Source organism: Aotus nancymaae, unplaced genomic scaffold, assembly GCF_030222135.1.
Source record: "Aotus nancymaae isolate 86718 unplaced genomic scaffold, 86718_ANA_hifiasm-v0.15.2.pri h1tg000067l, whole genome shotgun sequence".
Lineage (NCBI taxonomy): Eukaryota > Metazoa > Chordata > Mammalia > Primates > Aotidae > Aotus > Aotus nancymaae.
In genome coordinates this window covers 14,296,314-14,310,880 of record NW_026988482.1, presented here as the reverse complement: position 1 = coordinate 14,310,880, position 14,567 = coordinate 14,296,314, and the positions used below count along the sequence as shown (strand labels likewise).

At 36.6% G+C, this 14,567-nt stretch overlaps 1 protein-coding gene across 1 annotated transcript in view; it reads left to right on the top strand.

The window, feature by feature from the left end:
- The window catches only part of ATP13A5 (ATPase 13A5), a 106,322-nt gene that overhangs the window by 12,293 nt on the left and 79,462 nt on the right, over nucleotides 1–14,567 (top strand). Inside the window, exons 2-5 of the mRNA XM_021671364.2 lie at nucleotides 9,758–9,931; nucleotides 10,663–10,809; nucleotides 11,682–11,752; nucleotides 11,858–11,938. Of these exons, the coding sequence (XP_021527039.2) occupies nucleotides 9,758–9,931; nucleotides 10,663–10,809; nucleotides 11,682–11,752; nucleotides 11,858–11,938 (473 nt within the window). The remainder of the gene's footprint in view (nucleotides 1–9,757; nucleotides 9,932–10,662; nucleotides 10,810–11,681; nucleotides 11,753–11,857; nucleotides 11,939–14,567) is intronic.

Here is a 14,567-nt window from a genome sequence, read left to right as displayed (position 1 = left end):
AGAAGGGAGATAAAGAGAGGATGATGGTTAAGGGTTCAAAATAACAAAAAGAATGAAATTAGAGTGTTTCCAACACAAAGAAATGATAAATGCTTGAGGGGATGGATACCCCAATTACCCAGATTTGATCATTGCACATTGTATGCTTGTATAAGAATATCACATGTACCCCATAAAGGCTGGCTAATACTCCATTGTGTATATGTACCATATACATTTCTTTATCCACTCATCCATTGATGGACACAGGTTGATTCCATATCTTGGCTATTGTGAATAGGACTATAATAAACACAGGAGTGCAGATATCTCTTCAATATATTTATTTCCTTTCCTTTGGATATATATCCAGCAGTGAGATTGCTGGATCATATGTTAGTTTTATTTTCAGTTTTTTAAGAAACCTCCATACTCTTCTGCATAGTGACTGTACTTTACATTCACATTCCCACCAACAGTGTACAAGGGTTCTTTCTTTGTTTTCCCTTCTTCTCTCTGTCTCTCCTTTCTGTGTTTCTGTCTTCTTGCTGACAAGATAAAAAATCCTACTGACATTTTGATATTGAGGTATTCCCAGCCTTATGCAGTGTCCTTCACAGAAGCCTCTTCACCTGTATTCACCTGTATTCTTTATTAGGAATGCGATTTTACTTTTGCTTCAGTGAAAGTCAGCTCTTACCAATCATCCACACCAGGAGGTAGCTACTGTCCTCCCAGGTCACCAAACCCTCTATTTCCCATATAAATTTCTTCTTTGGCCCTTTCTTCTTTCATTAACTTCTCAAACTGTGCTGCTGTTTTCTCTTTCCCAATCTATCCCAATTAAAGTAATTAAAGTACTTTCTGTCTGCTTGGAGCAGAGTAATAAACTCACCTCACTTTTTCTTTCTTTTTTTAGCCCTCTGTTGACATGTGTAAGTAAGTGGTATCAATAAAGTGCAGAGACCTTAACTGTACAGTTCAATTCTTCTATCCTCAATGAATTTTGCTCATTTTTGAACTTCACATGAATAGAATTGTGGACTGCTTTATGGGACTTCATTTGCTCAATGTGTCTGTGAAATTCATCCACGTTGCTGTGTACCTCAGAGGTTCATTATGTTACTGTTTTGTATTATGACATTGTATGAAAACACAAAATCATTTATCTTTCTCATGTTTGTGGACCTTTAAATTGTTTCCAGTTTTGTGCTCTTAGGCATAAAGTATGTCTGAATCTTCTTGTACAAATCTTTTGGGGGACATATACGTTAAATTTTCTTGGGCAAAAACCTAAGAGTGGAGTTATTAGCTCATAGTCATATGGTTAACAACACAGTTTTTAAAATGTGTATACCCAGTTCACACTCTCAACATATGGGAGTTCAGTTGCTTCCAATCTTTACCAACATTTATTTGTTCGGTCTTTCTAATTTTAGCTATTCTGTGGTTACATCATTGTGTCATTGTGTGACTTCAGAGAAAGTTTTCAAATATGGTTGGTAAATCTTCTAACTTTGTTTCATTTTAGGATTATTTTAGTTATTCTAGACTGTGACATATCATTGTAGCTTTATTTTGTATTTCCTAAGGATTTATGATATTGAGCAGGTTCTTGAATATTATAATCCATTTGGAAATTTTCTTTTGTAAGAGATCTATTCAAGTCACTTGTCCATTTTTTATTATATATTTTTAATTGATTTATAGTGTGTTTTTACATATTTTAAATGAGTCCTTTTGTATATAAATATAGATATCATCTGTATATACATCTATCTATCTATATATTTTCTCAAGAGATTTTTTTTTCTTTTTTGGGGGGGTAGGGGAGAGACATGTCTTGTTCTGTCACCCAGCCTGGAGTGCAGTGACACAAATACAACTCACTGCAATCTTGAACTCCTGGGCTCTGGGTATCCTCCTGCCTTAGCCTTCTGAATAGCTGGGACTATAGGTATGTGTCACTGCGCCTGGCTAATTTTTTTATTTTTTAATTTTTGTAGAGATGGGGTCTCACTGTATTGCCCAGGTTAGTCTTGGACTTTTGGGCTCTTGCTATCCTCCCATCTTGGCCTCCCAAAGTGCTGGGATTACAGCGTGAGACACCGTGCCTGGCCTCCTCAGAGAACTTTTGATCAACTGAAGCTTTTAATTTTATTTTTAAAATTTATTTATATATATTTTTTAAAAGCTTAGAGACAGAGTCTCACTGTTGCCCAGGCTGGATGGAAGTGGCACAATTATGGCTAACTAAAACCCTGAACTCCTGGGCTCAAGTGATCCTCCCACCTCTGCCTCCTGAGGAACTGGGACTACAGGTGTGCACCACCATTGCTGGCTAATTTAAACAAAAAAAAATTGTAGAGACAGGGTCTTTCTGTGTGGCCCAGACTGGTCTTGAACTCCTGGCCTCAAGCAATCCTCCAGCCTCAGCTTCCCAAACCACTGGGATTACAGGCCTGAGCCACTGTGCCCAGCCAGAAGCTTTTAATTTTAACAAAGTTGAATACATTTGTTTTGTCTTTCTTTTTTATTTTCTGTTTAAGGAACGTTTGTCTACTTGAGGTTCATAAAATAATTCATCCTATGCTTTCTTTCAGATGATTCATTGTTTCAGTTGACCCACCCCACTGATTTATACCATATAAAAAATGTTTTTATATGGTATAAAAAATTCTTTTATATGGTGTAAATCAGTGGGGTGGGTCTGGGGTGGGTGCTGCACTCATTTGTTTTGCATCATTACTTGTTTTCCTTTGACACTGTTTGTTGAGCAAAGCACCCTTTCCCCCACAGACTGCAGTGGCTCCTTTCTTGCAAGTGAAGTAATCATATGTTTGAGTCTCTATTGGGACTTTATTTTGTTTTGTTGTTTTTTGGCTTATACTTGTGTGTATACCTCATTTTCTTAATTACTGTGGCTTTATGGTAAGTCTTCACTTCTGGTGGCGTAATTCTTCCACATTCATTCTTTTCAAAAATTGTCTTGACTATCTTACATCCTCTGCATTTCCATACCAATTTCAGAACCAAGTTGTCAACTGCCACACACACACACACACAAAAAAAAAATCTGAAGAGATTTTAAATGGGATTAATGGTTAATCTCCAAACTTAATACAGCTCTTCATTTATTTAGGTCTTTACTGTCTCTTGGTGATGATATACACTGTTCAGTTAGATGCCTGGTATAACTTTGTTAGAATTATTACAAGTAATTGATTTCTTTCTTTGAAACTATTATAAATGGTATTTAATTAATTTTCAAATTGTTTGTTACTAATATATACAAATACAATTGGTTTTTCTATATTGACCTAGTATCCAGCAATCTTAATAAATTCACCTATTAACTCTTATACTTTGTACATTCTTTTGGATATTTTTTTTTTTTTTCCCTGATTGTGCACCAAAGCCCTTTTTGTTGTTGTTGTTATTGTTGTTTGTTTGTTTGTTTGTTTTTTTTTTTAGAAAGAGAGAGAGAGAATAGGAAGGAGAAAAAAGGAAGAGAAAGAGAGAGAGAGAATGGGGAGGAGGGAGAAGGAAAAGAAAGAGGGAGAGAGAATGGGAGTATTGCTTTCTTGCCCAGGCTAGAATGCAATTTAGTAATGGGTATTGAAAACCTCTTTTATACTGATAATTATACTTAATGATGTAGTCAGGAAGGAATAAGGGAAGAAGATAACAAACAAACAGCCAACCAATATTTAATTTAAACCTATGAAATGCTATGCGATTACTGAGGAGTGATTTACTTCCAATTATATAGTCACCTTTGGAATAGGTGTGAGGTGGTAATGTATGTTTTGTGTATTTGAAGTGGAGAGTACTATAAATATTTATTAAGTTTACTTGTTCCGGGTCTGAGTTCAAGTTCTGAATATCCTTGTTAATTTTCTATCTCGTTGATCTATAGAATCGTTAGCTCTTCTTGTTGCATTGATCCTTTTGCCATTATGTAATGTCATTCCTCGCCTCTTTTGATCTTTGTTGCTTTAAAGTCTACTTTATCAGAGGTGAGAATTGCATCTCCTGCTTTTTGTTTATTAGTTTATTTTTACTCTCTGTTCAATTGGTAAATCTTCCTCCTTCTCTCTGAGTCTTTGTGTATTGTTTCATGTAAGATGGGCCCGGATGCAGCATACCGATGGGTTTTGGCTTTTTATCCAATTAAAATATATATAAGTTTAATACCAGCATTTGATGCTAGCTGGCTGTTTTGCCCATTAGTTGATGTGAATTTTTTATTGTGTTAAAGTTCTTTGCTTTTTGATATATTTTTGGAAAGGCTGATATTGGTTGTTCCTTTATATGTATAGTGCTTCTTTCAGAAGCTCTTGTAAAGCAGGCCTGGTGGTGGTGAACTCTCTAAGTACTTGTTTGTTCGTAAAAGATTTAATTTTTCCTTCGCACATAAAGCTTAGTTTGGCTGGATAGGAAATTCTGGGTTGAAAGTTCTTTTCTTTAAGGATGTTAAATATTGGTCCCCACTCTTTTCTGGCTTGTAGGGTTTCTGCTGAGAGATCTGCTGTAAGTCTGATAGGTTTCCCTTTATGGGTAACCTGAACTTTCTCTCTAGCTGCTCTTAGTATTTTCTCCTTCATTTCAACTCTAATAAATCTGGCGATTATGTGCCTTGGGGTTGGTCTTCTTGAAGAATATCTTTGTGGTGTTCTCTGTATTACCTGGAGTTGAATATTACCCTGCCTTGCCAGGTTGGGAAAATTTTCCTGAATGATATCCTGAAGAGTATTTTCCAACTTGGATTCATTCTCTTCATCACATTCAGGTACACCTATCAAACGTAAATTAGGTCTTTTCACATAGTCCCATATTTCCTGGAGACTTTGCTCATTCCTTTTCATCCTTTTTTCTGCATTCTTGTCTTCTCGTTTCATTTCACTGAGCTGGTCCTCGACTTCTGATATCCTTCCTTCTGCTTGATCAATTCGACTGTTTAAACTTGTGCATGCTTCGCGAAGTTCTCGTGTTGTGTTTTTCAGCTCCATCAATTCACTTATATTCTTCTCTAAATTGTCCATTCTCATTAACATTTCGTCAAACCTTTTTTCAAGGTTCTTAGTTTCTTTGCATTGGGTTAGAATAAGTTCTTTTAATTCACAGAAGTTTCTTATCACCCACGTTTGGAAACCTGCTTCTGTTATTGGAACACCCGTGTAATCTATTAAGCCTTGTTCCGTTACTGATGAGGAATTGCAATCCCCTGTAGAGGGAGAGGCATTCTGATTTTGAGTATTCTCTACCTTTTTACGCTGGTTTCTTCCCTTCATTATATATTTGTCCGTCTGTCGTCTTTATAATTACCGACTTTCTAACTGGGTCTCTGACGTCCAACTTGTTGATTCCCTGCGCTGAAATCTGAGCAATCCACTGAGCCGGCCAAAACAGCGGTGTTAAGATTGATGGTGCTTTTCTGCCCGGGAATATCCGGACTCTGCACCAAGAACTGGCTTGCTAAGGCACCAGCAAAACCGCCACGATGGCCACAAGAGTCGCCCTGGCGACCCGTGGAGCTCCTCCACTGGGAATCTCGTGGTCCGTGAGCAACTAATATTCGTCTGAAAGTGTGGCGTCCTCTCGTTCTTTGCGCTTTCACTGGGAGGTACGTGCCCGAGCTGCTAATCATCAGCCATCTTGGATCTCTCTCTCTTTTGGATATTTTTATGTATATAGCCACATTATCTACACAGAGTTCAGTTCTTGTTTTCAATTGTTATTTTCTTTCTTGTTTGCTTGCTTGCTTTCTTTTCTCACTTTCTTTTTCTTTCTTTCTCTCTCTTTCTTTCTTTTCTTTCTCTTTTTCCCTTTGTTTCTCTCTCTCTTTCTTTCATTGTGCTGGTTAAGATTTCTACTACTATACTGATAAATATTAGTGGTGATCGTTGACAATCTTGTTTTTGTTGTGACTTCAGTGGGAAAATATTCAATATTTCGTCATTATACATGATGTATCTTAAAGATGTTCCCATCTATTTTTAATTTGTTGAGTTTTTTTTTTTAAATCATGTATTGGTGTAGAATTGTATAAGTCTTTTTCTCTATCTATTGAGATGACTCTCTGAGTTTCCTTCTGAATTTTAAAGTACCTTGAATGGCAGAGTACATTGATTGATTTTCAAATCCTTGCATTTCTAGGACAAACACTATTTGGTAGTGATGTACTAACTTTTTAATATATCACTGATTTAATTAGATAATCTATTTAGAATTATTTTATCTATGTTCATGACAGGGCTTAACCTGTAATTTTCCTGGTTTGCAACATATTTATCAGAGTTTGGTGTCTGAGTATGCTGGCTTCATAAAATAAATTGGGAGAATTTTCATCTCCTCTACTTATAGAGAGGTTTATTAAAGAATAGTATCATTTCTATCTTAAATATTTCAAAGAAATCACAAGCTCTCTGGGCTTGAAGATTTCTTTGCAGGGAGCTTTTAAATTGCACATTAATTTTCCTTGATAAACATAAATATTCATATTTATTCATGAGTTTATCAATATTATTAATCTTTTCAGATGACCAATTTGGCTTTGATTTTCTCTATCATGTTGTATTTCTACTTTCTGTTTTATTTCTTCTCTCATCTTTATAGTTTTTTCCTTACACTTTTTTTGGGTTTAATTTGCTTTTCTTCCTACAACTTCTTGAGTTGGAAGCTTAGTTTATTGATTTCAAACTTTTTTCTTTAATAAGATACGCATTTAAAGCTGTAAGTTTCTGTGTAAGAATTGTCTCAGTTGCATTCCATGAATTTTGATTTCTCAATTTTCATTTTCATTCAGTTTAAAAGATTTCCTAATGTTTATTGTAATTTCTCATTTGACTTGTATGTGCTGTTTTGAAATATGTTGTTTACTTTTCAAATATTTGGGAATTTTTAATTTCTAGTTTAATTATAATGTCATTATACTTTATGTCTGAGAATATGCTCAATTTAGGTAAGTATTTTATATGTACTTGAAAAATATTTGAATTCTGCAGTTGTTGGCTGTAATTTTCTGTATTTGTCAATTAGATCAATGTAGCTAATAGAGTTGTTCAGACCTCCTGTATTCTTACTGAATATTTTGTCTGCTTATTCTGTTGGTTATTGAGAGAGAGAGGGCTGTGTTAAAATCTCCAATGATGAGAGTAGATTTAAATTATATCAGTTTTGCTTTATATATTTTTAAACTGTTTTTTAGATGCACAAAAATTTGGAATTGTTATGTTCTCCTGTTGAACTGATCTTTTTGCTTATGAAACATCCTTCTTTTTCTCTCATAGTATTTTTTCCTTAACTGTCCTTAAAGAAATAAAATTTGTGAGATCGTAATACAGCAATATCAGCTTTCTTCTACTTTTTGCATGGTATATTGTCCCCTTCTTTTCCTTTTTAACCCATCCACTTCTTTATATTTAAAGTGTGTCTCCTCATGGACACAGGGAGGGGAACATCACACACCAGGGCCTGGTGGGTAGGGGGCTACTGGAGGAATAGCAGGGGGTGGGGAGGATTGGGGAGGGATAGCATTAGGGGAAATACCTAATGTAGATGATGGGGCTATGGATGCAGCAAACCACCACCATGGCACGTGTATATCTATGCAACAAACCTGCATGATCTGCACATGTACCCCAGAACTTGAAGTACAATAAATTTAAAAAAAAAGAAAAAAATTGGCAACATTAAAAAAGTGTGTCTCTTGTAAATGGCATACAATAAGTATTTTATTATCTAGTCTCATAATCTTTGCATTTAATCATGGTATTATGGCTACATGCATTTAGTGTAATTATCAATACAGTTGGGTTAAATTTCATAATGTTGCTACTTGTTTTCCATTTATGCTATTTGTTCTTTGTTTTTTTCTCCATTTAACATTATATCACAGTATGCTCCAGACTTCTATATTAGCATCATGTATTTTGTTTTTAAGGGCTCTACTATAGTTCATTGTTTTGATGTTTCAGAACTTACTGAACCATTAGCTATCATTCGGTTTTCCCAATGCTTTTGCTATTATAGATAATGCTGCACTGAACATTGTATATGTAAAACTTTCTTCTTGAGATATTATTTTATTAGAGCATATTTCCAAATGAGGAATTACTGATTCAAAGAGTAGAAATAGCTTTACAATTCTTGATACAATTTGTCACCTTACTTTTCCTAAAAACTTACTCCAGTTCACAAGGTTATTAGCTGTATGTAGCTGTACCGCTTTCATTGCAGCCTTGCAATCATTGTGAGTTTGTTTTCTCATTTAAAAACTTTGTATAGAAGAGAACTGAAGGGTGCCAGAATTATGATTTTCACTGTCATTACTGTATATAGATAAACAGAAAAAGAGAAAGTTATTTATGAATGAGCTCATTTCATCTATAAGCTAGACTAAAATTCCAATTTGTTCTGCTTCTATCTTTGCACACACTTGGACTTTGGCAGTAAGCCCCTGTAAATAGTTCTTGGTAAAAGAATGTATATTTATGACAGAATATGTAAAGTGGCATATACATATTATTTGAACCTAATAAAACTATAATTCACAAATAAAACCAAAGCAGATTTATAGAATCAGAGGAAACAGAGAGAGAGGAGAAACAATTGAAAACATGTATAAAAGCAGGGTGAATGCATATTGCTAATTTAAACCTTATATGAATAATCGCAAAATAGAGTGGCTGCATCACTGAACTTAATAAACTTTTTCTCAGGTGGATGATAGTGTTGAGAATCAGTGGAAAAAACCTTAGGCCAAGAGATTTTTTTCTAGTAAGAGCTAAACTGGCATAAAATGCAGGATATTCCATCATCAAAAATGCTCTAGATGCTTAGTAAAAACTAAGTTTCTTGAAATTATAGTCCTGTGATCTGGACCTGAAAATTCAGAGTTCGGTCATATTTTTAAAAAGCACAAAAACAACAACAGTAGAACCTAAAATAAAAGTGTAGTAAAGATATTATTCATAATCATCATCCCTCAGGGGCTTCAAAATGCACTGAAAATTTAGGTTTTAAAATTTAAAAAACAATACTGTGACACTTCATTGTAGAAGATGGGAACTAGAAACTGGCTTTGAATAAGCAAATCTGTTGTTTGGCAACTTTCCCCTCTAGAACCAAATCTCAAATCTTTATTCAGTTTATGACAAATATTAACTAATCTACTGAAAGTCCAAATATTTTAGCATATTACTATCAGAGTAAATAAATATAAGCTGTTTTGGGAAGCCTTTCATGTCCACAGGTAATTCCTTAATTTATATCATCACACTGTTGTAGAAAATAGTACATTTATTCATACTTGTGATCATTCTCGTCATGTTATTATAAAACAAGGCCTAATGGATAAAGCCAGATCTATGAGTGTAGATCACATCTGTCAAAATTTTGTCATCTTCCTACAATAAATTCATATTAACAATTTTTAAAATATCTAATTCCTAAATAAGATAAATCTGGCTCAAAACATGAAGTATTTTATAAAAATCTGAGGTAACTCTTGTAAATACATAGAAGCAAATAAATCGGCCCCTTCCTTACTCCTGTTTAAAGTTTTAATTCCATATACCAGGGTAGTAAAATAAGTTCTTCTTTTTTGATTGTATCAGCGGACAGCTGCAAGCAGACAACTTGATTCAACCACCTAAAACCAGATTTCTCTCCCGACCAATATTCCTTCATCTAAAGTTTGGTTTATTCAAAGAAAATAATATGCTTCTGTGAAAAAAGGAGAAAAATCGAGTGATCTTTTACATTTATTCTCCAGGAGGTGTTTGGTTACCGTGACCAGAACGTACGGAAAGCCCTCTGCCTTGTCGCATCTGTGCTGACCTGTGGGGGCCTTCTGCTGGTGTTCTACTGGAGACCCCAGTGGAGAGTGTGGGCCAACTGCATCCCATGCCCCTTGCAAGAAGCAGACACTGTTTTGCTGAGGACAACAGTGCGTAGCCTTCTGTTATCTATTTCAAATGCCATGATCGTGTCTTCTGTATGGCCTCTGTAGCACAACTCTGTGGCTAGTATTATATTTCAGAGGGTAGATTTCCTCTATTTAAAGAGTTTCCATAGATCACAACAGGAGATGGCAAAATTATCTCTGCAATCCACTTGCTATCTCTCATTTTGACCCAGGAACAAAGGGCATTTCTTCCACTTCAGCTTGGGGAAATTCCGACCACATCAGGCTAACAGAGAGTGCTCTTAGCCCTTACATGAACAGTGGCTGTCAGTGTTACGGCTTTTAGATTCCATAACATGGGAACGGTCATTTAGTTTTTCAAAAATATGTATTCTGGAGGATATTACACATTTTAAACACCTAAATGTCACATTAAAATAGCTAGAAACTAATTTCTGGATAGAAAGCTTTCCTGCAAAGTGTATCTTTCTTTTTATTCTCTAGCACAGTGATATAAGCTTTTAGTGCAAATCAGAATCATCATAGAAACAAGAACTCCTGGTCCCACCCAGAGTTTTTAACTCAGTAGGTCTGAAGTGGGGCTGAGAATGCGCATTTCTAGTCAGTTCTGGGATAAAGCCGATACTCTTGTTTGGGCCAAAGTTTTGTACCAAACTCTGAAAACCCTTGTCTAGCACTTGGTAGGTATTTGGTTGATGAGCACCTTACTGAATAACACTTGAGAATTTCATGAACTGGATTGTCTTTTCTAGGATGAATTTCAAAGATATATGAGGAAGAAGGTATTCTGCCTCTACCTATCCACACTGAAGTTTCCTGTAAGCAAAAAGTGGAAAGAATCCCTGGTGGCTGACCGGCACTCTGTCATAAACCAAGCCTTACTAAAGCCAGAATTAAAAGTAAGTTATTTGAAGAGTACGGCGTTATGGCATGTTTGCAGAGAAAGTACAAAATAAGTGTTTAACAAATGAAAGTTCTGAATATCACACTTTTGGAATGGGAATAACAGCTATGTATCAAAGAAAGTGAGACAGGCTGAGCATGGTGGTTCACATCTGTAATCCCAGCACTTTTGGAAGGCCAACATGGGTGGTCACTTGAGCCCAGGAGTTTGAGACCAGCCTGAGAAACATGGCAAAACTTCATCTATGTTTAAAGAAACAGAAAAAGAAAAAAAAGATCAAGGGCCAGGTGCAGTGGCTCATGCCTATAATCCCAGCACTTTGAGAGGCTGATGCAGGTAGATCATGAGGTCAGGAGTTTGAGACCAGCCTGGCCAATATGGTGAAACCCCATCTCTACTAAAAATACAAAAATTAGCTAGGCATGGTGGTGGGCGCCTGTGATCCCAGCGGAAGCTGAGGCAGGAGAATCGCTTGAACCCGGGAGGAGGTTTGCAGTGAGCCAAGATCATGCTACTGCACTCCAGCCTGGGCAACAGAGTGAGACTCCATCTCAAAAAAATCAATCAATCAATCAATCAATCAATCAAAAATTAGCTGGATGTGGTGGTGCATGCTGGTAATCCCAGCTAGTTAGGAGGCTGAGGCAGGAGGACTGATGGAGCCTGGGAGGTCAAGGCTACAGTGAGTGGTCATCATGCCACTGCACTCCAACCTGAGTGACAGAGTGAGACCCTGTCTCAAAAAAAAAAAGAAAAAAGAAAGTGAGACCCACAAGGGGACCTGCATCCTGCATTGAACACCACTCCCCTCTCTTGATGAGCTTTATGATGTGAATGACACCTGTTCCATCACATTTGTAATTGTAGCTGCGATGCATCCAAGTGCAGAAAATCAGGTATGTTTGGAACAACCTGGAGAAGCGGTTTCAGAAAGTTGGGTGAGTACAATGTTTCGTTGCTCCTAAGTCAGGATACAGGGGAAAAACACTGATTTGTCGAGTGCTATGAACTGAAGCGTGGTTCCTACCCTGACTACATCCTAGGTTGCTAGAGGACAGCAACTCCTGCTTTGACATCCATCAGACATTTGGATTGGGTCTGACCAGTGAAGAGCAAGAGGTCAGGTAGGATTTATTATACTCTTTAAGAGTAAACTCTGCCAGCAGAAAATGAAGTATCAAATCAGTTACCATCAGTGCATTGTTGGCAGAATGCTTCATCAGCTTGATACAGTCTAAGTTCATTTACTGGCAGCAGAGATATTCTAAATTGTTCTCTTCTTAGGCAACCTTATTTTTACAAAGACTAAAAGAACAAGGCAATCATATAAAATTTGATCTTTTATCTCAGGCTTGTAGAGCAATCATCTTTGTGTTGTCTTATTTTTTTTTTTTCCTTTCTTAAAAATATCTTGAGTAATTCCCTTCCTCCAAATTCTCGGAGAGACGGAAAGACGGAAAGACAATACTATGATTGCATTTTACTCTGAAGAACTAGCCCCGGAGATAAGGATTTTGCTTGCTTAGTTAGTTATGTTATTCACTACTATATCTGCAGCACCCAGAACAGTGCTTGATTCCTGGTAGGAGCTCAATCGATAGTAAATGAATAAATTAATATATTCATTGATTTGTTAACTAACAAATAGGCACCTTGCAAGGAACTAGGGATCTGAAGATAAAGGTTTAGTCATTGTCCCAGAGACACTGACTAGTGAGAAAGAAAGGCAAAAATAGTAACGCAATCATGAGATTGGTACCTGTAGATGCACACACATTAGGAAATGCTTACACTGTTATTAACTCACAGAGATACAGAGGCCCTGCTTTCTTCAGCTATTATTTGAAATGGTGAATCCTGGCAAATCTGAAAGAAAATAATTACAAGTCTTCCCCAGAATCTTATAATCACCTTTATTTCTCACCCATTTTTAGAGAGAGTAGCTGCTTAACCTTTACAGTCAACCAGAAACACCTATTCTCAAGCTAAGAAGTAATCCGATGCTTAAAAATATAGGTTTTAAGCTCCACCCTCATAATTCCGATAGTTCTATAGGAGCAAGGCGTACTTATAAGAGAGGAGATGCATTTTTAGCAAGCAACCCCCATAATTCTCACACACACCAAGGCTAGGATTTGCCGATCTGTTGTTTTTAAGTTTTTTTTTCTGTCAGACACTATGAAAAATGAACCAGACATCTGGTCTAGGACAATATTGTGTTATGTAAGATTTCAGATGTAATGCTTAACACATTGAAACACAAAAAAGTTTTTAAAGTCATTAAAAATATGTTGGTTTAGTAGCATTAAGTACAAGACATGTGAAAGATCCTTCCAGGACATTTAAGAATTCTAGTTGATAGATGTTGATATACTCTGCCTGGGTAACCACTTCCACAGGAAAGATTTCTCGTCAGTGCAGCTACCTCATGATTTTTTCTTATTTATCAAACACCAAACTTTAATAAACATCGTACATAATTAAATTTAAACCTGATCCACAGCTGGGTATGGTGGCTCGCACCTGTAATCCCAGATCTCTGAGAGGCTGAGGCAGGTGAATCACCTGAGGTCAGAAGTTTGAGACCAGCCTGGCCAACATGGTGAAACTCTGTCTCTACTAAAACTACAAAAATTAGCCAGGTGTGGTGGTGTGTTCCTGTAGTCCCACTACTTGGGAGGCTGAGGCAGGAGAATCACTTGGACCCGGAAGGCAGAGGTTTCAGTGAGCTGAGATCGTGCCACTGCACTCCAGCCTGGGAAATAAAGTGAGACTCGGTCTCGAAAAAAAAAAAAAAATCTGATCCACACAATATAGAACTTGACAATCTAATAAGCAAGACAAAGAGTATCATTTTCCAAATGTGATGGATGGAGGAGAAAATCTACTTAGAAACATAGTAGTAAGTAGTAAAAGAGAGTAAGTAGAATATGAAAGATTTTTTTCCTTCATTTTTTTAGGGTAAGAGCAAGGTCTTTAAAGAAATTAAATGTGATGGATGATTGAGTAATATCTTACCAATTTCCTAGGTGAATTTGAGCTCTCTTACATTAAAAAGCAAGTACATAACATGAGAAATGTAGGGGGATACACAAGAATCTCTGTTGATGAAAAGCTACAGAGTTTGCATGCAGATTTTTCTATTTGCTCCCTGGCAGCCAGGTAAAGAGAGAAAATGCACAGATTTACATAGCTCTCACTTTTCAGTAGCAAAAGCATATCAGAACATCAGGAGAAACAACTTTACCCTGTAGAGAAATTGTGAGAAGGTATCAGGAAGAGAACAAGTAAATTTTCCCAGGAGTTCCATGTTCCTAGCTTTACCCGTCATGAACTGAACTCAGTCTTCCATCTTAGTACCTGTCCTAGACAAGTCAAAAGACAATTCTTTTATACCACAAAAGTGAGGCCTTATAGGAAAAAAAAAAACCTACCTGATTCCTTAACTAGTCAAGTGGTCTTCCTATTAAGATTGTTTATGAGGTAAGCATCTCTTCACCTTCTTTTTCACTCATCCCACCCAACCTGCTTCTGTCCCTTCTGTTTAGGCTCCAGAAAATAAAAGGAGTAAATGACTTTCTGGCAGTAGAAATGGAAGGACTCTCTCTCTACCACTCTGCTCGCCCCCCACCCCTCCCACACACACACTCTTGGGGTTAAATCCAGACCAATCACCTGCCTGGTGACCTAGCCCTCAGGAAGAAAAAAAGCTTTGATAGATAGATAGGGTTTGCTGGTTTCTATGGTGGGAAT